At 44.7% G+C, this 22,925-nt stretch overlaps 1 protein-coding gene across 1 annotated transcript in view; it reads left to right on the top strand.

The window, feature by feature from the left end:
• Positions 1-738: 738 nt before the first annotated feature.
• LOC123729705 (endothelin-3) overlaps positions 739-22,925 on the top strand; it is a 79,220-nt gene continuing 57,033 nt past the window's right edge. The window contains exons 1-2 of the mRNA XM_045705697.1: positions 739-1,135; positions 15,156-15,486. Of these exons, the coding sequence (XP_045561653.1) occupies positions 1,066-1,135; positions 15,156-15,486 (401 nt within the window). The 5' untranslated portion in view covers positions 739-1,065. The remainder of the gene's footprint in view (positions 1,136-15,155; positions 15,487-22,925) is intronic.

The following is a 22,925-nucleotide window of genomic DNA, read 5'->3' as shown; positions in this document are numbered from 1 at the left end:
ATCTCAAACATACCTTGCTATTTCTTCATCTTGGATGATGTCATCCTGAGGAGGATGAGCTGGCCAATTAGTAGTCCGCTCCCATTAATATTTTTAACAACTGGTATACGCCCACACACCATTATGTTGCGGTACACCCACACCATTCCAACACAGAAAAGCTGCTTTTTAACATACTTCATTTATACTTTTGGGAAGGAAAACTATTTCACTTATATTGTAATTAATTATAGGTCATATTTCATTGAAATCTTGGAGACACCTGGCCAGTTACTTTAAAGGTCGACTTTGAGCAAAAAAAACCCCCGCCAAAATAGCGGGTTTAAATTGTATAACAGATCAATGCACCCTCATACCAGGTCATTTAATGTTTAAATGTTTACATCTTCAGTCTAAAAACAAGTGGCTGGCTACAAGTGGCTGGCTACCAGTGGCTGGCTACCAGTGGCTGGCTACCAGTGGCTGGCTACCAGTGGCTGGCTACCAGTGGCTAGCTACCAGTGGTTAGCTCAGCTAACGAACTAGCTACTTCTGTTGCAGCGCACATGACCAGAATCATATATTTTTTTAAATAATACTAGGGCGGGGGAGGGACAATCGACCTGTTCTGAATATTGCGTCCCCCCCCCCATCCCCTGTGGCAATTTCGCCTATGGTTCTGTGTGTGTGTGTGTGTGTGTGTGTGTGTGTGTGTGTGTGTTGGAGTGTTCAGGTATCAGCGCTGCTCAATCCAGCTATAAAGAGACCGCTGTGAATAGGGGAGACAGGAATATCAGTTCTCCTTTACTTCTGCATCACCGACAGTAGAGGAGAGACCAGTGCACCGCGCTCTAAAGCCCACCGGACATCTTTCAACGGACTTTTCAGCACACAGCAACAATGCGGGTCTCTGCAGGAACATAGCAGTTCGGTTGTGGAACACAGGAGGATTCCGTCAACAGTCAACATTCTACTCACCATGGGATTCTATATAGTCTGATCTTTATTTGTACTTTTGACATTTTTTTTTTTTGTTTATTCATTGTTTTTTTTTTGTATTTTAATTTTTTAAATATTTGATGTGGTATGGCTAATGTTTCTCTAATGGATCTGAGAGTTCTACTTTTAATTGGACTAGCAGCTGTCTTTGCAAATGGTAAGTTTGAATAATGATCTGCTTCATCTGAGTTGTATTATTGTTAAAGTGTTGTTTCTACTGGAGAGACAGGACACTGAGAGAGTAAATACTGCTGAGTTGTTTTAACAGGACACTGAGAGAGTAAATACTGTTGAGTTGTATTATTATTAAAGTGTTGTTTCTACTGGAGAGACAGGACACTGAGAGAGTAAATACTGCTGAGTTGTGAGTTATTAAAGTGTTGTTTCTACTTGAGAGACAGGACACTGAGAGAGTAAATACAGCTGAGTTGTATTATTATTAAAGTGTTGTTTCTACTGGAGAGACAGGACACTGAGAGAGTAAATACTGCTGAGTTGTTTTAACAGGACACTGAGAGAGTAAATACTGCTGAGTTGTTTTAACAGGACACTGAGAGAGTAAATACTGCTGAGTTGTGAGTTATTAAAGTGTTGTTTCTACTGGAGAGACAGGACACTGAGAGAGTAAATACTGCTGAGTTGTATTATTATTAAAGTGTTGTTTCTACTGGAGAGACAGGACACTGAGAGAGTAAATACTGCTGAGTTGTATTATTATTAAAGTGTTGTTTCTACTGGAGAGACAGGACACTGAGAGAGTAAATACTGCTGAGTTGTTTTAACAGGACACTGAGAGAGTAAATACTCCTAAATTGTAAGTGGAGTCTACCGGTAGTCTACATTCGATGCGCTGAAGTTACAACTGCACTTCTTAATTCCCAATCTGGCCCTCATACCATCACGGTCACCTAATCATCCCCAGTTTACAATTGGCTCATTTCATCCCCCCACTGTAACTGTTCCCCAGGTCGTTGCTGTAAATGAGAATGTGTTCTCAGTCGACTTTCCTGGTAAAATAACGGTAAAATAAAAAACGTTAACTTTTATTGGTCTACTTCAATAAAAAAAAATATTTTTTTAAATGTATAATACTCTTCCTGTCAAGAATTAGCAGAACATGAATGTCCATGGATGTCTTCCTGTGAAGAAATAACTAAGATTTTATGAATGTGCATTTAATCTATCAGTATCAGTGATTAAAGATGAAATACGTTTAATGTTTTCTTCAAGATTTTTTTAATTTTATATTGCATATTAATTTTGAATATTTATTTAAATGAGGAGCATTACCTATTTCAAAAAAAAAAAAATGATTTTGAAGGTTGGGGTTGGACACTCTTACTCAGTGACTCTGCAGTGTACTTTGAGACCACAGTGCATGCTCATCACTGTGAAATGTTTTTATGGTTACTAAAAGCCTAGTGTGAAATTTAATAAATCAGCTACAGGTCTATTCTTCCCAGAAACACTTCCTCCCCTTTGTGCAATTAGCCTGAGGATGATGTTAATAAATCCGTTGTAACCTGCATACAGGGGTTGGGATTGGCGTTCTTGGAATACCTTCAGCTATCACTGCATATTTAGTCATTTGTATTTTAATACTGGGGGAGTCAGGACACTTCATTGAATGTAGATACAGTATATATACACAAACGTATGTGGACACCCCTTTAAATGAGTGGATTCGGCAATTTCAGCCACACCCATTGCTGACAGGTGTATAAAATCTATCACACAGTCATGCAATCTCCATAGACAAACATTGGCAATAGATTGGCCCTACTGGAGAGCTCAGTTTTTTTTTTGTTCACCTTTATTTAACCAGGTAGGCCAGTTGAGAACAAGTTCTCATTTACAACTTCGACCTGGCCAAGATAAAGCAAAGCAGTGTGACACAGACAACAACACAGAGTTACACATGGAGTAAACAATAAACAAGCCAATAACACAATAAACAAGTCAATGACACAGAAAAAAAGAAAGTCTATATACAGTGTGTGCAAAATGCATGAGGAGGTAGGCAATACATAGGCCATAGGAGCGAACAATTACAATTTAGCAGATTAACACTGGAGTGATAAATGAGCAGATGATGATGTGCAAGTAGAAATACTGGTGTGCAAAAGAGCAGAAAAGTAAATAAAAAAAACAGTAATGGGATGAGGTAGGTAGATTGGGTGGGCTATTTACAGATGGACTATGTACAGCTGCAGCGATCGGTTAGCAGCTCAGGTAGCTGATGTTTAAAGTTGGTGAGGGAAATAAAAGTCTCCAACTTCAGCGATTTTTGCAATTCGTTCCAGTCACTGGCAGCAGAGAACTGGAAGGAAAGGCGGCCAAATGAGATGTTGGCTTTGGGGATGACCAGTGAGACATACCTGCTGGAGCGTGTGCTACGGGTGGGTGTTGTTATCGTGACCAGTGAACTGAGATAAGGTGGAGCTTTACCTAGCATAGACTTATAGATGACCTGGACCCAGTGGATCTGGCGACGAATATGAAGCGAGGGCCAGCCAACTAGAGCATAAAGATCACAGTGGTGGGTGGTATAATGTGATTTGGTAACAAAACGGATGGCACTGTGATAGACTGCATCCAGTTTGCTGAGTAGAGTAATGGAAGCTATTTTGGAGATGACATCGCCGAAGTCGAGGATCGGTAGGATAGTCAGTTTTACTAGGGTAAGTTTGGCGGCATGAGTGAAGGAGGCTTTGTTGCGAAATAGAAAGCCGATTCTAGATTTGATTTTGGATTGGAGATGTTTAATATGAGTCTGGAAGGAGAGTTTACAGTCTAACCAGACACCTAGGTATTTATAGTTGTCCACATATTCTAGGTCAGAACCGTCCAGGGTGGTGATGCTAGTCGGGCGGGCAGGTGCGGGCAGCGAATGGTTGAAAAGCATGCATTTGGTTTTACTAGCGTTTAAGAGCAGTTGGAGGCCACGGAAGGAGTGTTGTAAGGCATTGAAGCTCGTTTGGAGGTTTGTTAGCACAGTGTCCAAGGAAGGGCCAGAGGTACACAGAATGGTGTCGTCTGCGTAGAGGTGGATCAGGGAATCACTGCAGCAAGAGCAACATCATTGATATATACAGAGAAAAGAGTCGGCCCGAGAATTGAACCCTGTGGCAGCCCCATAGAGACTGCAAGAGGTCCAGACAACATGCCCTCAGATTTGACACACTGAACTCTGTCTGCAAAGTAGTTGGTGAACCAGGCGAGGCATTCATTAGAGAAACCAAGGCTATTGAGTCTGCTGATAAGAATACGGTGATTGACAGAGTCGAAAGTCTTGGCCAGGTCGATGAAGACGGCTGCACAGTACTGTCTTTTATCGATGGCGGTTATGATATCGTTTAGGACCTTGAGCGTGGCTCAGGTGCACCCGTGGCCGGCTCGGAAACCGGATTGCACAGCGGAGAAGGTACGGTGGGATTCGAAATGGTCAGTGATCTGTTTATTAACTTGGCTTTCAAAGACTTTAGATAGGCAGGGCAGGATGGATATAGGTCTATAACAGTTTGGGTCTAGGGTGTCACCCCCTTTGAAGAGGTGGATGACCACGGCAGCTTTCCAATCTTTAGGGATCTCGGGACGATACGAAAGAGAGGTTGAACAGGCTGGTAATAGGGGTTGCAACAATGGCGGCGGATGATTTTAGAAAGAGAGGGTCCAGATTGTCTAGCCCAGCTGATTTGTACGGGTCCAGATTTTGCAGCTCTTTCAGAACATCTGCTATCTGGATTTGGGTGAAGGAGAAGCTGGTGGAGGCTTGGGTGAGTAGCTGCGGGGGGAGGGGGGCGGAGCTGTTGGCCGGGGTTGGGGTAGCCAGGAGGAAAGCATGGCCAGCCGTAGAGAAATGCTTATTGAAATGTTCGATTATCATGGATTTATCGGTGGTGACCGTGTCACCTAGCCTCAGTGCAGTGGGCAGCTGGGAGGAGGTGATCTTGTTCTCCATGGACTTTACAGTGTCCCAGAACCTTTTGGAGTTAGAGTTACAGGATGCAAATTTCTGTTTGAAAAAGCAAGCCTTTGCTTTCCTGACTGACTGCGTATATTGGTTCCTGACTTCCCTGAACATTTGCATATTGCGGGGACCTTTTGATGCTATTGCAGTCCGCCACAGGATGTTTTTGTGCTGGTCGAGGGCAGTCAGGTCTGGAGTGAACCAAGGGCTATATCTGTTCTTAGTTCTGCATTTTTTTGAACGGGGCATGCTTATCTAAGATGGTGAGGAAATTACTTTTAAAGAATGACCAGGCATCCTCGACTGACGGGATGAGGTCAATATCTGTAACGGCCGTCGTCAGAATTAGACCAAGGTGAAGCGGAGGATGTGTTCATCATTACAATTTTAATTGAAAAAAGAGAACACTTGACAAAAATAAACCAAAGACGACAGCAAAACAGTCCTGTCAGGAAAACACACTAGCAGAAGACAATCACCCACAAAAACCCAAAGGAAAACGGGCTACTTATGTGTGACTCCCAATCAGCAACAACGAACTACAGCTGTGCCTAATTGGGAGCCACACACGGCCCAAAACAAAGAAATACAAAAACATAGAAAAATGAACATAGAACGCCCACCCAATGTAACACCCTGGCCTAACCAAAATAAAGAACAAAAACCCCTCTATATGGAGGGGTGGTCATTTGACTGCAGACCCATAGCGGATACAGGCAATGAGGCAGTGATCGCTGAGATCCTGATTGAAAACAGCGGAGGTGTATTTGGATGGCAAGTTGGTCAGGATAATGTCTATGAGGGTGCCCATGTTTACGGATTTAGGGTTGTACCTGATGGGTTCCTTGATGATTTGTGTGAGATTGAGGGCATCTAGCTTAGATTATAGGACTGCTGGGGTGTTAAGCATATCCCAGGTTAGGTCACTTAACAGAACAAACTCTGAGGCTAGATGGGGGGCGATCAATTCACAAATGGTGTCCAGGTCACAGCTGGGAGCGGAGGGGGGTCGATAGCAGGCGGCAACAGTGAGAGACTTATTTCTGGAGAGATTAATTTTTTTAATTAGAAGCTCGAACTGTTTGGGCATTCAGACACTGCAAGGACATCAGGGTTGGCGGAGTGTGCTAAAGCAGTTAGTAAAACAAACTTAGGGAGTAGGCTTCTGATGTTGACATGCATGAAACCAAGGCTTTTTCGATCACAGAAGTCAACAGATGAGGGTGCCTGGGGACACGCAGGGCCTGGGTTAACCTCCACATCACCCGAGGAACAGAGGAGGAGTAGGATGAGGGTACGGCTAAAGGCTATCAAAACTGGTCCCCCCCCCCAGCCCGTCCCAGAAAACCCTAGTGCGTTGGGGACAGAGAATAAAAGGAGCAGATTTCTGGGCGTGGTAGAATAGATTCAGGGCATAATGTGCAGACAGGGGTATGGTGGGGTGCGGGTACAGTGGAGGTAAGCCCAGGCACTGAGTGATGATAAGAGAGGTTGCATCTCTGGACATGCTGGTTATAATGGGTGAGATCACCACATGTATGGGAGGTAGGACAAAGGAGGTATCTAAGGCATTTACAGTGGGACTAGAGGCTCCGCAGTAAGCTAAAACAATGATAACTATCCTAAACAACAGTATACAAGGCATATTGACATTAGAGAGAGACATAAAGCGAGGCATAAAGCAATCACAGGTGTTTATTGAGAGAGCTAGCTAAGACAACAACGGGTAAGACAACAACAGCTAATCGGCTAAGACAACAACAACAGGTAAAATGGTGATGACTGGACAGAGAGGGTCGATTAACTACACAGGGCCTGAGTTCGCGGCTGGGGCCGACAGATAAACAGAAAATAAACAGAATGGCGTGATTAATGGACAGTCCAGCGGACATCAGCTATGTAGTCAAGTGATCATAGGGTCCAGTGAACAGCAATAGATGGAACAGGGAAGCCGCGGAGTAGTCGCTTCTACGCTAGCACGCGTGCGACACGGCGTTTAAAGTTAGTAGCCCGGGGCTAGTAGAAGCGTCTGCTCCAACGTCCGACGGAGGCCGGTTGGAGGCACAGCAGATGGAGTATTCGTCGGCAGACCAGTCGTGGTGGTGCGGCGGGGCGCCGTGTCGACAAAGGATCCAAGCCAGATGGCGAAAGAGGTAATTGTAGTTGTAGTAATTTAGTTTGCTAGCCGGGAGATGCGCCTGGCTCACAGATCACTGGTGCTAGCTTCGGGGCAGGGGCATTAGCCACTATAGCTACTCGGTAGCAGCGGCGATCCGGTGCCAAGGTCCAGAGTTTACGGGGATCCGGTGGAGTAGTGGGTTCTAGCCGTGTTTAGGTGGAGTCCGGGTGAACAACTGAGTAGGCCGGGAGGTGGGCCTCAGGGATAGCTTCGGTACTGGGTAACTCGGTGGGTGCTAGCTAGCTGTGAAGATCAGGAGTAATGGTCCTGGGATTATGGTAGGAATCCGGCGTTGTAGTGGAGAGACTGTCCGATACTGGTAGGCTGGCGAGTATTATCCAGGCAAAAAAAAGGGCTGGTATCTATGCAGAAGGTAAAGGCCGCTAGCAGTGGCTAACAATGACTAAATAGCTTGTAGCTAATTAGCTGGTTAGCTGCTAGTTAACAAGCCAGTTCGTCAATCTCTACCCTGCCAAAGCAGGGGTCAACTCCTCAGTCAACTGTGAGTTGATAAGTTCTTGTGAAGTATTTGTGACCGATCGGCTGAAATCAGTCTTGTCTGTTTCCGTCTCTGTCCAGCTCCTGACTGAAGGAATTTGATTTCTCAATGCAGTGAAAAGCTGTCTTTCTTTATACAAGCATGAAGTCCATCAGCCCCATCTCCAATCAATCACCCCACTGACATTTCCTGGTCCAGATGGACGGGCGGGCTGCAGTCCATCAGCCCCATCTCCAATCAATCACCCCACTGACATTTCCTGGTCCAGATGGACGGGCGGGCTGCAGTCCATCAGCTCCATCTCCAATCAATCACCCCACTGACATTTCCTACTCCAGATGGACAGGCAGGCTGCATCCCAAATAGCACATTATTCCCTAGGGGCCCTGGTCAAACACAGTACATTATGTAGGGAATAGGGTGCCATTTGTGACCGACCGCCTCAATTTGAATTTATGTAGCAACATTTTTTATTGTGTTTTTTACATTGGATTAAAGTAGAGACACAGCGCTACCAAATGGTATATAATACACTGCATTTGAGGATAAATGACTTTTGAGAAAATGGCCTTTGAATTTATTGGTACACCTACTGGAGAGCTCTTCTTTGTCTACACCCTCTTAAACCTTAGCCCCACCCATCTCTTTAAGGATTCACATGTGAGGCCATGTGCTAAACAGAGTGAGTAGTGTAGTAAAGATGAAGACTAGAAGTGGTAGTAGCCTACAATAAGGAACAATTCCTGGTAAACAAAGTGTCCGGATAAAAATATGTTCTAAATATTAGATGACACTAACCCAGACACACTTGTCTAAATTGATGGGTCGTGTGAGAGAAACACTTTAGCTAAGTGGATGGATCTCTACAGAAGGTGTAAACGGTACAGCCAAATGGTTACATGCATAGTAGCAATATCAGAAATATAGTCAATATAAATAAAAAAATATACAGTATGTACAAGAACAGTATCAAAAACAATATCAGTGATAGACGAGGTAGTTATATGTATATACAATCAAGGGTAAAGTGGCTGAGCAGCAGGGTCATTTTTTATATAGCAGCAACGTATGGCGTGTGTGTTAGGAGTAATGTGAATACAGGTACTACAGATAGTGCTGATAACTGGTGCGTCCAAACCACGCATGAACAAGGGAATCTATATTCTGAGAGACTGTTTCTGTCATGCCCTTGGCTTTGGTGCAGGGCATGTGATGTCCATAACCTCTTAGTCGCAAAACTCCCTGATCTTCTCAAGAACATAAGTTTGTCTAGCTGTGTCCAGTCCAGGTGGTGCTTGTACAGGCAGACCATCTATAGGAGGAAGGATGTCAGTGTTGCGCAGCAGCTGAAACCTGGTCCCGACTGAGTCCAAACGCTCCTTGGAGACAACAACACCAGGCTCCAGAGCACCGAAACTGTGAAACAGGAAATAACCAACATCAATTCGCCTCCAAAAAGTTTAGATTAGAAGAATGACCTCATACAATGTAATGAACATGATGTTTACCTGAAGTGCTGGTACTGCTTGATCTGTGGCAGCGGCCTGAAGTATGGAGTCAGGTGTTGTTGCCAGCCATAGCTTTCCACCAGCACCGTACCATCCTCCAGTCCAACTGGCTGTGGGATGTTGACCCCTGTCACAGTGCTGTCCTTCACAACACCAGCAATCTCAGACACAGTGTTAACCTGTTACATCTAGACGTTCCGCTAGCGGAACACCTGCTCCAATATCCAATGATAGGCGTGGCGCGAATGACAAATTCCTCAAAAATACAAAAACTTCAATTTTTCAAACATATGACTATTTCACAGCATTTTAAAAGACAAGACTCTCCTTTATCTAACCACACTGTCCAATTTCAAAAAGGCTTTACAGCGAAAGCAAAACATTAGATTATGTCAGCAGAGTACCAAGCCAGAAATAATCAGACACCAATTTTTCAAGCTAGCATATAATGTCACAAAAACCCAGAAGACAGCTAAATGCAGCACTAACCTTTGATGATCTTCATCAGATGACACACCTAGGACATTATGTTATACAATACATGCATGTTTTGTTCAATCAAGTTCATATTTATATAAAAAAACTGCTTTTTACATTAGCATGTGACGTTCAGAACTAGCAAACTTCCGGGGAATTTGCTAACAATTTACTAAATTACTCACGATAAACGTTCACAAAAAGCATAACAATTATTTTAAGAATTATAGATACAGAACTCCTCTATGCACTCGATATGTCCGATTTTAAAATAGCTTTTTGGTGAAAGCACATTTTGCAATATTCTAAGTACATAGCCCAGCCATCACGGGCTAGCTATTTAGACACCCGGCAAGTTTAGCACTCACCAATATCAGATTTACTATTATAAAAGTTTGATTACCTTTTGTTGTCTTCGTCAGAATGCACTCCCAGGACTGCTACTTCAATAACAAATGTTGGTTTGGTCCAAAATAATCCATCGTTATATCCGAATAGCGGGCGTTTTGTTCGTGCGTCCCAGACACTATCCGAAATGGTAAATCAGGGTCGTGCGCATGGCGCAATTCGTGACAAAAAAATTCTAAATATTCCATTACCGTACTTCGAAGCATGTCAACCGCTGTTTAAAATCAATTTGTATGCAATTTATCTCGTAAAAAAAGCGATAATATTCTGACTGGGAATCTCCTTTTCGGCAAACAGAGGAAAAATCACAAAGACGGGGGGCGGCCAGGGCACGCGCCTAAGCCCACAGTCCCTTGATCGGCCACTTGAGAAAGGCGATAATGTGTTTCAGCCTGGGGCTGGGATGACGACATTCAGGTTTTTCCCGGGCTCTGAGCGCCCATGGAAGACGTAGGAAGTGTCACGTTAGAGCAGAGATCCTTTGTAAAAGATAGAGATGGCAGAGAAGTTCAAGAAATGGTCAGACAGGCCACTTCCTGTAAAGGAATCTCTCAGGTTTTGACCTGCCATTTGAGTTCTGTTATACTCACAGACACCATTCAAACAGTTTTAGAAACTTTGGAGTGTTTTCTATCCAAAGCCAATAATTATATGCATATTCTAGTTACTGGGCAGGAGTAGTAAACAGATTAAATCGGGTACGTTTTTTATCCAGCCGTGAAAATACTGCCCCCTAGCCATAACAGGTTAACTCTCTGAAGCGCTGCTTAATGAGGTCCGAAGCCGGGGGAAAACTTGGAGTGGTTTTACTTCTTTTATCACATTCCCAGTGGGTCAGAAGTTTACATAAACTCAATTAGTATTTCGTAGCATTGCCTTTAAATTGGTTAACTTGGGTCAAATGTTTCGGGTAGCCTTCCACAAGCTTCCCACAATAAGTTGGGTGAATTTTGGCCCATTCCTCCAACCAGAGATGATGTAACTGAGTCAGGTTTGTAGGCCTGCTTGCTCATACACGCTTTTTCAGTTCTGCCCACAAATGTTCTATAGGATTGAGGTCAGGGCATTGTGATGGCCACTCCAATATCTTGAAATTTGTCCTTAAGCCATTTTGCCACAACGTTGGAAGTATGCTTGGGGTCATTGTCCATTTGGAAGACCCATTTGCGACCAAGCTTTAACTTCCTGACTGATATCTTGCGATGTTGCTTCAATATATCCACATCATTTTCCTTTCTCGTGATGCCATCTATTTTGTGAAGCGCACCAGTCCCTCCTGCAGCAAGCAGCCCCACAACATGATGCTGCCACCCCCGTGCTTCACGGTTGGTGTTCTTCGGCTTGCAAACCTCCCCCTTTTTCCTCTAAACATAACGATGATCATTATGGCCAAACAGTTCTATTTTTGTTTCATCAGACCAGAGGACATTTCTCCAAAAAGTACAATCTTTGTCCCCATGTGCAGTTGCAAACTGTAGTCTGGCTTTTTTATGGTGGTTTTGGAAGTGGCTTCTTCCTTGCTGAGCGGCCTTTCAGGTTATGTCGATATAGGACTTGTTTTACTGTGGATATAGATACTTTTGTACCTGTTTCCCCCAGCATCTTCACAAGGTCCTTTGCTGTTGTTCTGGGATTGATTTGCACTTTTCGCACCAAAGTACGTTCATCTCTAGGAGACAGAATGCGTCTCCTTCCTGAGCGGTGTGACGGCTGCATGGTCCCATGGTGTTTATACTTGCGTACTATTGTTTGTACATATGAATATGGTACCTTCAGGCGTTTGGAAATTGCTCCCAAGGATGAACCAGACTTGTGGAGGTCTACACTTTTTTTTCTCAGGTCTTGGCTGATTTCTTTTGATTTACCCATGATGTCAAGCAAAGAGGCACTGAGTTTGAATGTAGGCCTTGAAATACATCCACAGGTACACCTCCAATTGACTCAAATGATGTCAATTAGCAGAAGCTTCTAAAGCTATGACATCATTTTCTGGAATTTTCCAAGCTGTTTAAAGGCACAGTAAACTTCTGACCCACTGGAATTGAGATACAGTCAATTATAAGTGAAACAATTTGTCTGTAAACAATTGTTGGAAAAATTACTTGTGTCATGCACAAAGTAGACGTCCTAACCGACTTGCCAAAACTATAGTTTGTTAACAAGAAATGTGTGGAGTGGTTGAAAAACGAGTTTTAATGACTCCAAGCTAAGTGTATGTTAACTTCCGACTTCAACTGTAGATGGACCTGACTGTATAGGGTCAGAAGGATAGTAGATGGACCTGGCTGTATAGGGTCAGAAGGATAGTAGATGGACCTGGCTGTATAGGGTCAGAAGGATAGTAGATGGACCTGGCTGTATAGGGTCAGAAGGATAGTAGATGGACCTGGCTGTATAGGGTCAGAAGGATAGTAGATGGACCTGGCTGCATAGGGTCAGAAGGATAGTGCATCTGCAAACAGCAAAAGAACATTAAGATAAGTTAAAGAAAAGAAAATGTAACGTAAAACATAATATCATTTTTTAATTCATCATTATCAGGTAAGTTTCACTTACCTACAAATGTGCAGAGCAGCAGCACTGCATACTGAAAACATCATCTTGGAAACTGGAAGTTAAAATGATAAACCCAACTACACCTACCTCTGGAAAATACAGAAATAATGTGAGATCAATAAAAGTAGTGCCAATCATGTTGGAGGTTAATTAAATAATGAAAACGTGTTTCTGCTTTACATACCAAGTGTTGTCATTGATTCCTTGTAGAGATGCCACACTGCTGCTTGTGTCACATGGGATGGCAGCATCTTTCCACCAAAGTGTTTGTGTCCTGGGTGGCGTCCTGGTAATACTATTGCATTATCCTCTGCGTAGTTGTTGATGAAGTTCACCGCTCGCTGCAAGTCCTCATGCTTCAGGTGTAACCTGTTCTTGCTTGGGCCAACTCATTTTGATGGGAGGCATTAGACCATTCTCCTTGTATGACTGGTGGAGAGACAGGTGTGTTCTACAGGTGTGTTCTACAGGTGTGTTCTACAGGTCTTTATGATGGGAGGTATTAGACCATTCTCCTTGTATGACTGGTGGAGGAGAGACAGGTGTGTTCTACAGGTCTTTCTGATGGGAGGTATTAGACCATTCTCCTTGTATGACTGGTGGAGGAGAGTCAGGTGTGTTCTACAGGTCTTTATGATGGGAGGTATTAGACCATTCTCCTTGTATGACTGGTGGAGGAGAGTCAGGTGTGTTCTACAGGTCTTTATGATGGGAGGTATTAGACCATTCTCCTTGTATGACTGGTGGAGGAGAGTCAGGTGTGTTCTACAGGTCTTTATGATGGGAGGTATTAGACCATTCTCCTTGTATGACTGGTGGAGGAGAGTCAGGTGTGTTCTACAGGTGGAGGAGAGTCAGGTGTGTTCTACAGGTCTTTATGATGGGAGGTATTAGACCATTCTCCTTGTATGACTGGTGGAGGAGAGATAGGTGTGTTCTACAGGTGTGTTCTACAGGTCTTTATGATGGGAGGTATTTAACCATTCTCCTTGTATGACTGGTGGAGGAGAGACAGGTGTGTTCTACTGATGCTGAAAGACAAATTCCAGATATTTTGTCGTTATTATACAATAGATAGCCGTAATCACCATCAGACATACCTGGCTAACTTGATGGGTCATGTAATCATCTGGCGAAGTGGAGTCGTTTGTTTAGATATGCTAGCTAGCTAAACAACGAATCATAATCCTAATCCACAGAGTACTAGCAATACAAACAGATTGTCATAGCTAGCTAAAGTTAACCAAATAGGTTTAATGTTAGCTAGTTAGCTAGCTAACATTAAGCTATACTGTAGCTAGAAATGCGAAATGGAATTCTGAGATAACATTACTACACAAAGATCCTAAACGTAACGTTAGCTAGCTAGGTACTGTAGCTAACAGTAAGCTTTAAAACCTCTTAAGGATCGGACCCTTTTTTTAAAATGTTCTCCTAAAATGACATACCCACATCTAGCTGCCTGTAGTTCAGGCCCTGAAGCAAGGATAGGCATATTCTCGGTACCATTTGAAAAGGAAACACTTTGAAGTTTGTGTAAATGTGAAATTAATATAGGATAGTATAATTATTAACTTGCGATGAAAACAACTTTCTGACAAAATTAGAAACGTATTATATCTGAAAACTGTAGCTAGACTCTTACCCGTATACATGGATGAACACTTCACGGCAGACTGCAACCCATTTCATTAAATATGACGTCCTGCATCGTCTCCATTTTGTTTGTACAGCTTGCTTGGCCCGTTATTGTGTCAAGTCACTCTGGTTCACACTTGACCGTGTGCAATGCCATAAGAATCATCTTAAACTTTAGCCCCCACCCAAACTCTGACCATTTTATTCGCCTTAGCAGAGCTGGTTAGGCTGTTTTCATGTTATCCAGAGCGTTGGTGACTGTAACTGTGATCCTGGCAACAATTTAATTATGCTTTTTTTGCCGACGTTTACTGACACCGGCCATATTCAACAGGTGTTGAGCAGTTGTAAATTCATCAGTTATTCTACGCTCTGGTACAGTCAGACCAGAGTGCTCTGAATCAGTTGTTGCAGTGATATTCTATTGAAATGGATACTTGCATAGTTGAGTCTTTTGTTAAGTTTAGCTACGCAATAATGTTTTTGTTTTTTTTAAAAGACGGGTTAGACAGGATTACCTACACAAACTCAGCAGCTCAAATAGACAGAAGTAGGCTACATGGCAGACCAATACAAACTCATCTCTCGGCATGTCCAGCCAATCATGGGTAGCGTTGACTTAACCAACTAGGTTCCTAATTTAACAATTGAATTCGTATTTACAAAACAAGTTTGTTATTAAAGCACATGAAAGTTCACATGTTCGAGAAGGAAATTCTACCCCCCAAAAAAATGTTTTTTCTTCCCTTTTACATTCAAACAGCTCTCGTGTGAAGTAGTTACCCGTGACATACGCCTAGTTTCCTGAAACGGGTCACATTTTAACACCGTCGCAAAGTGCTTTTACATTACAATATAAAATACATTTTATTTCAAAGAGAAAATGTATACAACATGTTGTTTTATTTGTACCCATAATTAACTCCTCCTATGTCCTTGTAGGTTCTTCAGCCCCCAATAGAGATGTTGTCGAGAGGAGAGAGTTGGAGACCACCAAGATGAAATCGGTCTCCAGGCCAACCACAGTGGGTGGGGCCAGCAGTGTAGGTGTGGCCAGCGGTGTGGGTGTGGCCAGCAGTGTGGGTGTGGCCAGCGGTGTAGGTGTGGCCAGCGGTGTGGGTGTGGCCAGCGGTGTAGGTGGGGCCAGCAGCAATGGGTCCAGGAACATCGCTGAGGCGCGGCGTAGAGACAAGCGCTGCACATGTTACAGCTACAGAGACAAGGAGTGTGTCTACTACTGTCACCTGGACATCATCTGGATCAACACACCAGAGTGAGTAGTGACAGGCCTGACCCTGACCCCCCCCTTAACCCCAACCCTGACCCCCCTAACCCCAACCCTGACCCCCACTAACCCCTAACCCCAACCCTGACCCCCCTAACCCCAACCCTGTCGCTGACCTCCCCTAACCCTTAAATATATATATATATTTCACCTTTATTTAACCAGGTAGGCCAGTTGAGGACAAGTTCTCATTTACAACTGCGACCTGGCCAAGATAAAGCAAAGCAGTGCGACAAAAAAACAACACAGAGTTACACATAAACAAACGTACAGTCAATAACACAAAATAAAAGAAACATAAAGAAATCTATGTACAGTGTGTGCAAATGTAGAAGATGCAATAAATAGGCCATTAAGGCGAAATAATTACAATTTAGCATTAATACTGGAGTGATAGATGTGCAGATGATGATGTGCAAGTAGAGATACTGGGGTGCAAAAGAGCAAGAGGGTAAGTAATAATATGGGGATGAGGTAGTGGGGTGGGCTATTTACAAATGGGCTGTGTACAGGTGCAGTGATCGGTAAGCTGCTCTGACAGCTGATGCTTAAAGTTAGTGAGGGAGATAAGTGTTTCCAGCTTCAGTGATTTTTGCAATTCGTTCCAGTCATTGGCAGCAGAGAACTGGAAGGAAAGGCGGCCAAAGTAAGTGTTGGCTTTGGGGGTGACCAGTGAAATATACGTGCTGGAGCGCGTGCTACGGGTGGGTGTTGTTATGGTGACCAGTGAGCTGAGATAGGGCGGGGCTTTACCTAGTAAAGACGTATAGATGACCTGGAGCCAGTGGGTCTGGCGACGAATATGAAGCGAGGGCCAGCCACCGAGAGCGTACAGGTCACAGTGGTGGGTAGTATATGGGGCTTTGGTGACAAAACGGATGGCACTGTGATAGACTGCATCCAGTTTGCTGAGTAGAGTGTTGGGGACTATTTTGTAAATGACATCGCTGAAGTCGAGGATCGGTAGGATAGTCAGTTTTACGAGGGTATGTTTGGCAGCATGACCGAAGGAGGCTTTGTTGTGAAATAGGAAGCCGATTCTAGATGTAATTTTGGATTGGAGATGCTTAATGTGAGTCTGGAAGGAGAGTTTACAGTCTAACCAGACACCCAGGTATTTGTAGATGTCCACATATTCTAAGTCAGAACCGTCCAGAGTAGTGATGCCGGACGGGCGGGCGGGTGCGGGCAGCGATCGGTTGAAGAGCATGCACTTAGTTTTACTTGCATTTAGGAGCAGTTGGAGGCCACGGAAGGAGTGTTGTATGGCGTTGAAGCTCGTTTGGAGGTTTGTTAGCACAGTGTCCAAAGAAGGGCCAGATGTATACAGAATGGTGTCGTCTGTGTAGAGGTGGATCAGAGAATCACCAGCGGCAAGAGCGACATCATTGATATATACAGAGAAAAGAGTCAATTGAACCCTGTGGCACCCCCATAGAGACTGCAAGAGATCCGGACAACAGGCCTTCCGATTTAACACACTGAACTCCGTCAGAGAAGTAGTTGGTGAACCAGGCGAGGCAGTCATTTGAGAAGCCAAGGCTGTTGAGTCTGCCGATAAGAACGCGGTGATTGACAGAGTCGAAAGCCATGGCCAGGTTGATGAATACGGCTGCACAGTATTGTCTTTTATCCAAGGCGGTTATGATATCGTTTAGGACCTTGAGCGTGGCTAATCTCCCCTGACCTCAGCCCTGACCCCACCTAACCCCAACACTGACTTCCCCTAAATCCCACCTCATTTCCACTCAGTCTTCCCCCTGTCTGTATCACTCTCTCTCCCTCTTATTATACTTCTTTGTCCCCCTCCCTCTGTCTCTCCGCCTGTATCTCTCGCTCTTTCTCTCTCCCTCTCTGGCTCGCCCTCCCTCTCTCGTCAGTCTGTCTTCAGTTGTAGGGTCTCAATGTTTACAGCTGCTTGAAGGCCCTGTTATAGTCTCAGTGTCTACAGCTGTTTGAAGGCCCTGTTATAGTCTCAGTGTCTGTCTACGACAGCTTGAAGGCCCTGTTATAGTCTCAGTGTCTGTCTACGACAGCTTGAAGGCCCTGTTATAGTCTCAGTGTCTACAGCTGCTTGAAGGCCCTGTTATAGTCTCAGTGTCTACAGCTGTTTGAAGGCCCTGTTATAGTCTCAGTGTCTACAGCTGTTTGAAGCCCCTGTTATAGTCTCAGTGTCTGTCTACGACAGCTTGAAGGCCCTGTTATAGTCTCAGTGTCTACAGCTGCTTGAAGGCCCTGTTATAGTCTCAGTGTCTACAGCTGTTTGAAGGCCCTGTTATAGTCTCAGTGTCTACAGCTGTTTGAAGCCCCTGTTATAGTCTCAGTGTCTGTCTACGACAGCTTGAAGGCCCTGTTATAGTCTCAGTGTCTACAGCTTGAAGGCCCTGTTATAGTCTCAGTGTCTGTCTACGACAGCTTGAAGGCCCAGTTATAGTCTCAGTGTCTGTCTACAACAGATTGAAGGCCCTGTTATAGTCTCAGTGTCTGTCTACGACAGCTTGAAGGCCCTGTTATAGTCTCAGTGTCTGTCTACAACAGCTTGAAGGCCCTGTTATAGTCTCAGTGTCTACAGCTGCTTGAAGGCCCTGTTATAGTCTCAGTGTCTACAGCTTGAAGGCCCTGTTATAGTCTCAGTGTCTGTCTACGACAGCTTGAAGGCCCTGTTATAGTCTCAGTGTCTGTCTACGACAGCTTGAAGGCCCTGTTATAGTCTCAGTGTCTACAGCTGCTTGAAGGCCCTGTTATAGTCTCAGTGTCTACAGCTGTTTGAAGGCCCTGTTATAGTCTCAGTGTCTACAGCTGTTTGAAGCCCCTGTTATAGTCTCAGTGTCTGTCTACGACAGCTTGAAGGCCCTGTTATAGTCTCAGTGTCTACAGCTGCTTGAAGGCCCTGTTATAGTCTCAGTGTCTACAGCTGTTTGAAGGCCCTGTTATAGTCTCAGTGTCTACAGCTGTTTGAAGCCCCTGTTATAGTCTCAGTGTCTGTCTACGACAGCTTGAAGGCCCTGTTATAGTCTCAGTGTCTACAGCTGCTTGAAGGCCCTGTTATAGTCTCAGTGTCTACAACAGCTTGAAGGCCCTGTTATAGTCTCAGTGTCTGTCTACGACAGCTTGAAGGCCCTGTTATAGTCTCAGTGTCTGTCTACAACAGCTTGAAGGCCCTGTTATAGTCTCAGTGTCTACAGCTGTTTGAAGGCCCTGTTATAGTCTCAGTGTCTACAGCTGCTTGAAGGCCCTGTTATAGTCTCAGTGTCTGTCTACAACAGCTTGAAGGCCCTGTTATAGTCTCAGTGTCTACAGCTGTTTGAAGGCCCTGTTATAGTCTCAGTGTCTACAACAGCTTGAAGGCCCTGTTATAGTCTCAGTGTCTACAGCTTCTTGAAGGCCCTGTTATAGTCTCAGCGTCTACAGTTGTTTGAAGCCCCTGTTATAGTCTCAATTGCCTTGGCTTTATTGTCATGGGAAACATCTGACTTTGGTGCAGGTCATGTTGTTGTTCACATTACCATCTCTGCTAAACACACACTATATCAAAGGAAAAGTTTGTCACATGCACAGAATACAGTACAGTGTAAACAGTACAGTGTAAACAGTACAGTGAAATTGTTACTTGCAGATTTGCAATATCAAAAAACAGAAAGTGTCCAGATAATTTTTTGAAATAAAAATGTTATAATTATTAGATGATTCTTACCCAGACATACTGGTCTAAATTTATGGGTCATATGAAGGAAACGCTATAACCCCCGAGTCACATCTAGCTAAGTGGATGGGTCACTATTGTCTAGACATGTAGACATGTTCATGAAATAATCACCCCCCAGGCGCACTTGGCTAACTTGATGGGTCATGGAATCATCTGGCGAAGTGGAGGCTTTTGTTTAGACATGTAGCTAGATAGCTAGCGAGCAAAACAATGAACCGGAATAATCCCAAATCATACTACCACCTATACAAACTGTTTGTCATAGCTGTAGTATGAATCTACAGGTAGCTAAAGCTTACCAAATAGGTTCAGTGTTAGCTAACTAGCTAACATTAGGCTATACCTAGCAATTCAAATGTATTTCTGATTCTAATAACATTACTGCACAGATCATATACACAACGTTAGCTGGCAAGCCAGCAAGCTAATGTTCGCTAGCTAGGTAACAGTATTCTTTAACTTGGGGGCGGCAGGTAGCCTAGTGGTTAGAGCGTTGGGCCAGTAACCCGAAAGGTTGCTGGATTAAATCCCCGAGCTGACAAGGTAAAAAAAAAAACGATTGTTTTGCCCCTGAACAAGGCAGTTTAACCCACTGTTCCCCGATATACTGTCATTGTGATTGAGAATTTGTTCTTAATTGACTTGCTGACAACTTAAAATAAGGTTAAATATATGTATATATTTTTTTAGCTTGCAATGAAAATGACTTTCTGATCAAATGTGAAACTTATAATATCTGAAAATGTAGCTAGACCAGTATACATGGATGAATAGTACACGGCAGGCTGGGACCATTTATCTCCAGGATTACACTAACCGTGGCGGGTGCAGAAAATAGCCCATCACTTTTTCCCAACGGATCTGTCGATAACGCCGCTACGTTCAGGGCGCCAATGCTACAAGACCCCGCTCCTCCGCACACTCCACTGGCTTCCAGTTGAAGCTCGCATCTGCTACAAGACCATGGTGCTTGCCTACGGAGCTGTGAGGGGAACGGCACCCCCGTACCTTCAAGCTCTGATCAGTCCCTACACCCAAAGAAGGGCACTGCCCCCCCCCCCTCTCCACACCACTGCTACTCTCTGTTGTCATCTATGCATAGTCACTATACTACCTCAACTAACCAGTGCCCCCGCACATTGACTCTGTACCAGCACCCCCCCTGTATATAGCCTCCACATTGACTCTGTACAGGCACCCCCCCTGTATATATTGTTATTTTTTACTGCTCCTCTTTAATTACTTGTTACATTTATCTCTTATTTTTAACCATATTTTTTGTAAACTTCACTGTTCGGCTAAGGGGCTCGTAAGTAAGCATTTCACTGTAAGGTCTACACCTGTTGTATTCTGCGCATGTGATTAATACAATTTGATTTGATTTGGACCTTGCAATGGTTGGTGTTAAGTTTGTACCCAGGGTGGAGGGCCGGGGATGCCCCTGAAACCTCCCAGGTCTGCTCTCAGATCTGTGTGTGCATGCCTTCCACTTATGTCCAATCTCCCCACAATTTAAACACTTCAGACTACATGTAGGCTTTTCCCGTCATACATCTCCTGATATTAAATTGTTTAAATAGAAAAACCTGCCTTCTACAAGCGATAACATGTTTCAACAGTGTTGTTTTTTTTTCACTGGGCTGGCACATTTCCCGTAAAGTGTGAGCTCTCGCATCAGGTCGCCATCAGAACGGTGGTATATTGGTTATAGTAACCCTCGTAGCCGCAGAGAAGAGCGACATCATTTGGAAAATTGGAACACACCAAAGAAACAACAAAACAAAGAGTTATCTATCCAAAACGGAGAAACCACTTCTCCAATCTTTTTTGGCTCTATAACAAAGAAAAAACAGCAAAAAACAGATACATGATAAAATACGAATCTTAGAATCAACTATTAAAGACGACCAGAACCCACTGGATTCTCCAATTACATTGAGATGAACAACAGGACAAAGTACAAACCCTCCAACCCAAAAAGGCCTGTGGTGTTGATGGTATCCCAAATGAAATGATAAAATATACAGATCACAAATTCCAATTGGCTATACTTAAACTCTTCAACATCATCCTCAGCTCTGACATATTCCCCAATATTTGGAACCAAGGAATGACCACCTCAATCCACAAAAGTGGAGACAAATTTGACCCCAATTTGACCCCAATAACTACCGTGGGATATGCGTTAACAGCAACCTTGGGAAAATACTCTGCATTATCATTAACAGCAGACTAGTACATTTCCTTAGTGAAAACAATGTACTGAGCAAATGTCAAATTGTCTTTTTGCCAAATTATTGTACGACAGACCAAGTATTCACCCTGCACACACTAATTGACAAACAAACAAACCAAAACAAAGGCAAAGTCTTCTCATGATTTGTTGATTTCAAAAAAGCTGTAATGGCTGTCTTCTGTAGAAATGGACCAAGGCGCAGCAGGTATGTGAATACTCATCTTTAATTAAAATAAAGGAGTAGAGCATCCACTTAACAATTCAAACAATATATACGACAGGAACAGTTTTGCAGGCACACAACACGCAGTGCAAAAACAACTACCCACGAAAACCAAACAAACACACACCTACTTATGGGACTCCCAATCAGAGGCAACTAGAAACACCTGCCTCCAATTGAGAGTCCAGCACCCAAAACTACACATAGAAAAACAAACCTAGAACCTATACCAAACTAATACACCCCACTACACCACACACAAAACCCCATAATACAAAACAAATATACCTCTGCCACGTCCTGACCAAATATAATAGAAATAATACCTAAATATTGGTCAGGACGTGACATTACCCCCCTAAAGGTGCAGACCCCGGAATGCACCTTAAAAGAAAACACAAAAAATCCCCATTACCCCAACAAAACCAAAAAGCAATACCCCCTAAACAATAAGGGAGGGAAGGGAGGGTGGCTGCCGTCAACGACGGCACTGTGCTACACCCTCCCTCCCCAACCCACCTATCCTGGAGGTGGCTCCGGTGCAGGACGTGGACCCTGCTCCACCCTCGGCGTCGCCCACTTCGGTGGAGCCGATAGCTGCGCCAGGCAGACGGACCCCTCGGGCTGGGCCGGGGGACAGGAGGGCCCCTCGGGCTGGGCCGGGGGACAGGAGGGCCCCTCGGGCTGGGCCGGGGGACAGGAGGGCCCCTCGGGCTGGGCCGGAGAGCAGGAGGGCCCCTCAGGCTGGGCCGGAGAGCAGGAGGGCCACTCGGGCTGATTCTGACAGGCCGGGCACCCTGGCAGATCAGGGCAGGCGGACCACTCGGGCTGGGCCGGAAGGCATGCGGGCCACTCGGGCTGGGCCGGAAGGCATGCGGGCCACTCGGGCTGGGCAGGAAGGCATGCGGGCCACTCGGGCTGGGCCGGAGGGCAGGAGGACCACTCGGGCTGGACCGGAGGGCAGGAGGACCACTCGGGCTGGACCGGAGGGCAGGAGGACCACTCGGGCTGGACCGGAGGGCAGGAGGACCACTCGGGCTGATCCTGACAGGCCGGGCACCTTGGCAGATCAGGGCAGGCGGGCACCTCTGGCAGAACCGGGCAGTCTGGCCACCCTGGCAGTTCAGGGCAGTCTGGCCACCCTGGCAGTTCAGGGCAGTCTGGCCACCCTGGCAGTTCAGGGCAGTCTGGCCACCCTGGCAGTTCAGGGCAGTCTGGCCACCCTGGCAGTTCAGGGCAGTCTGGCCACCCTGGCAGTTCAG

Source organism: Salmo salar, chromosome ssa22 (genome assembly GCF_905237065.1).
Source record: "Salmo salar chromosome ssa22, Ssal_v3.1, whole genome shotgun sequence".
Taxonomy (NCBI): domain Eukaryota; kingdom Metazoa; phylum Chordata; class Actinopteri; order Salmoniformes; family Salmonidae; genus Salmo; species Salmo salar.
This window is presented reverse-complemented; position numbering and strand designations above follow the sequence as displayed.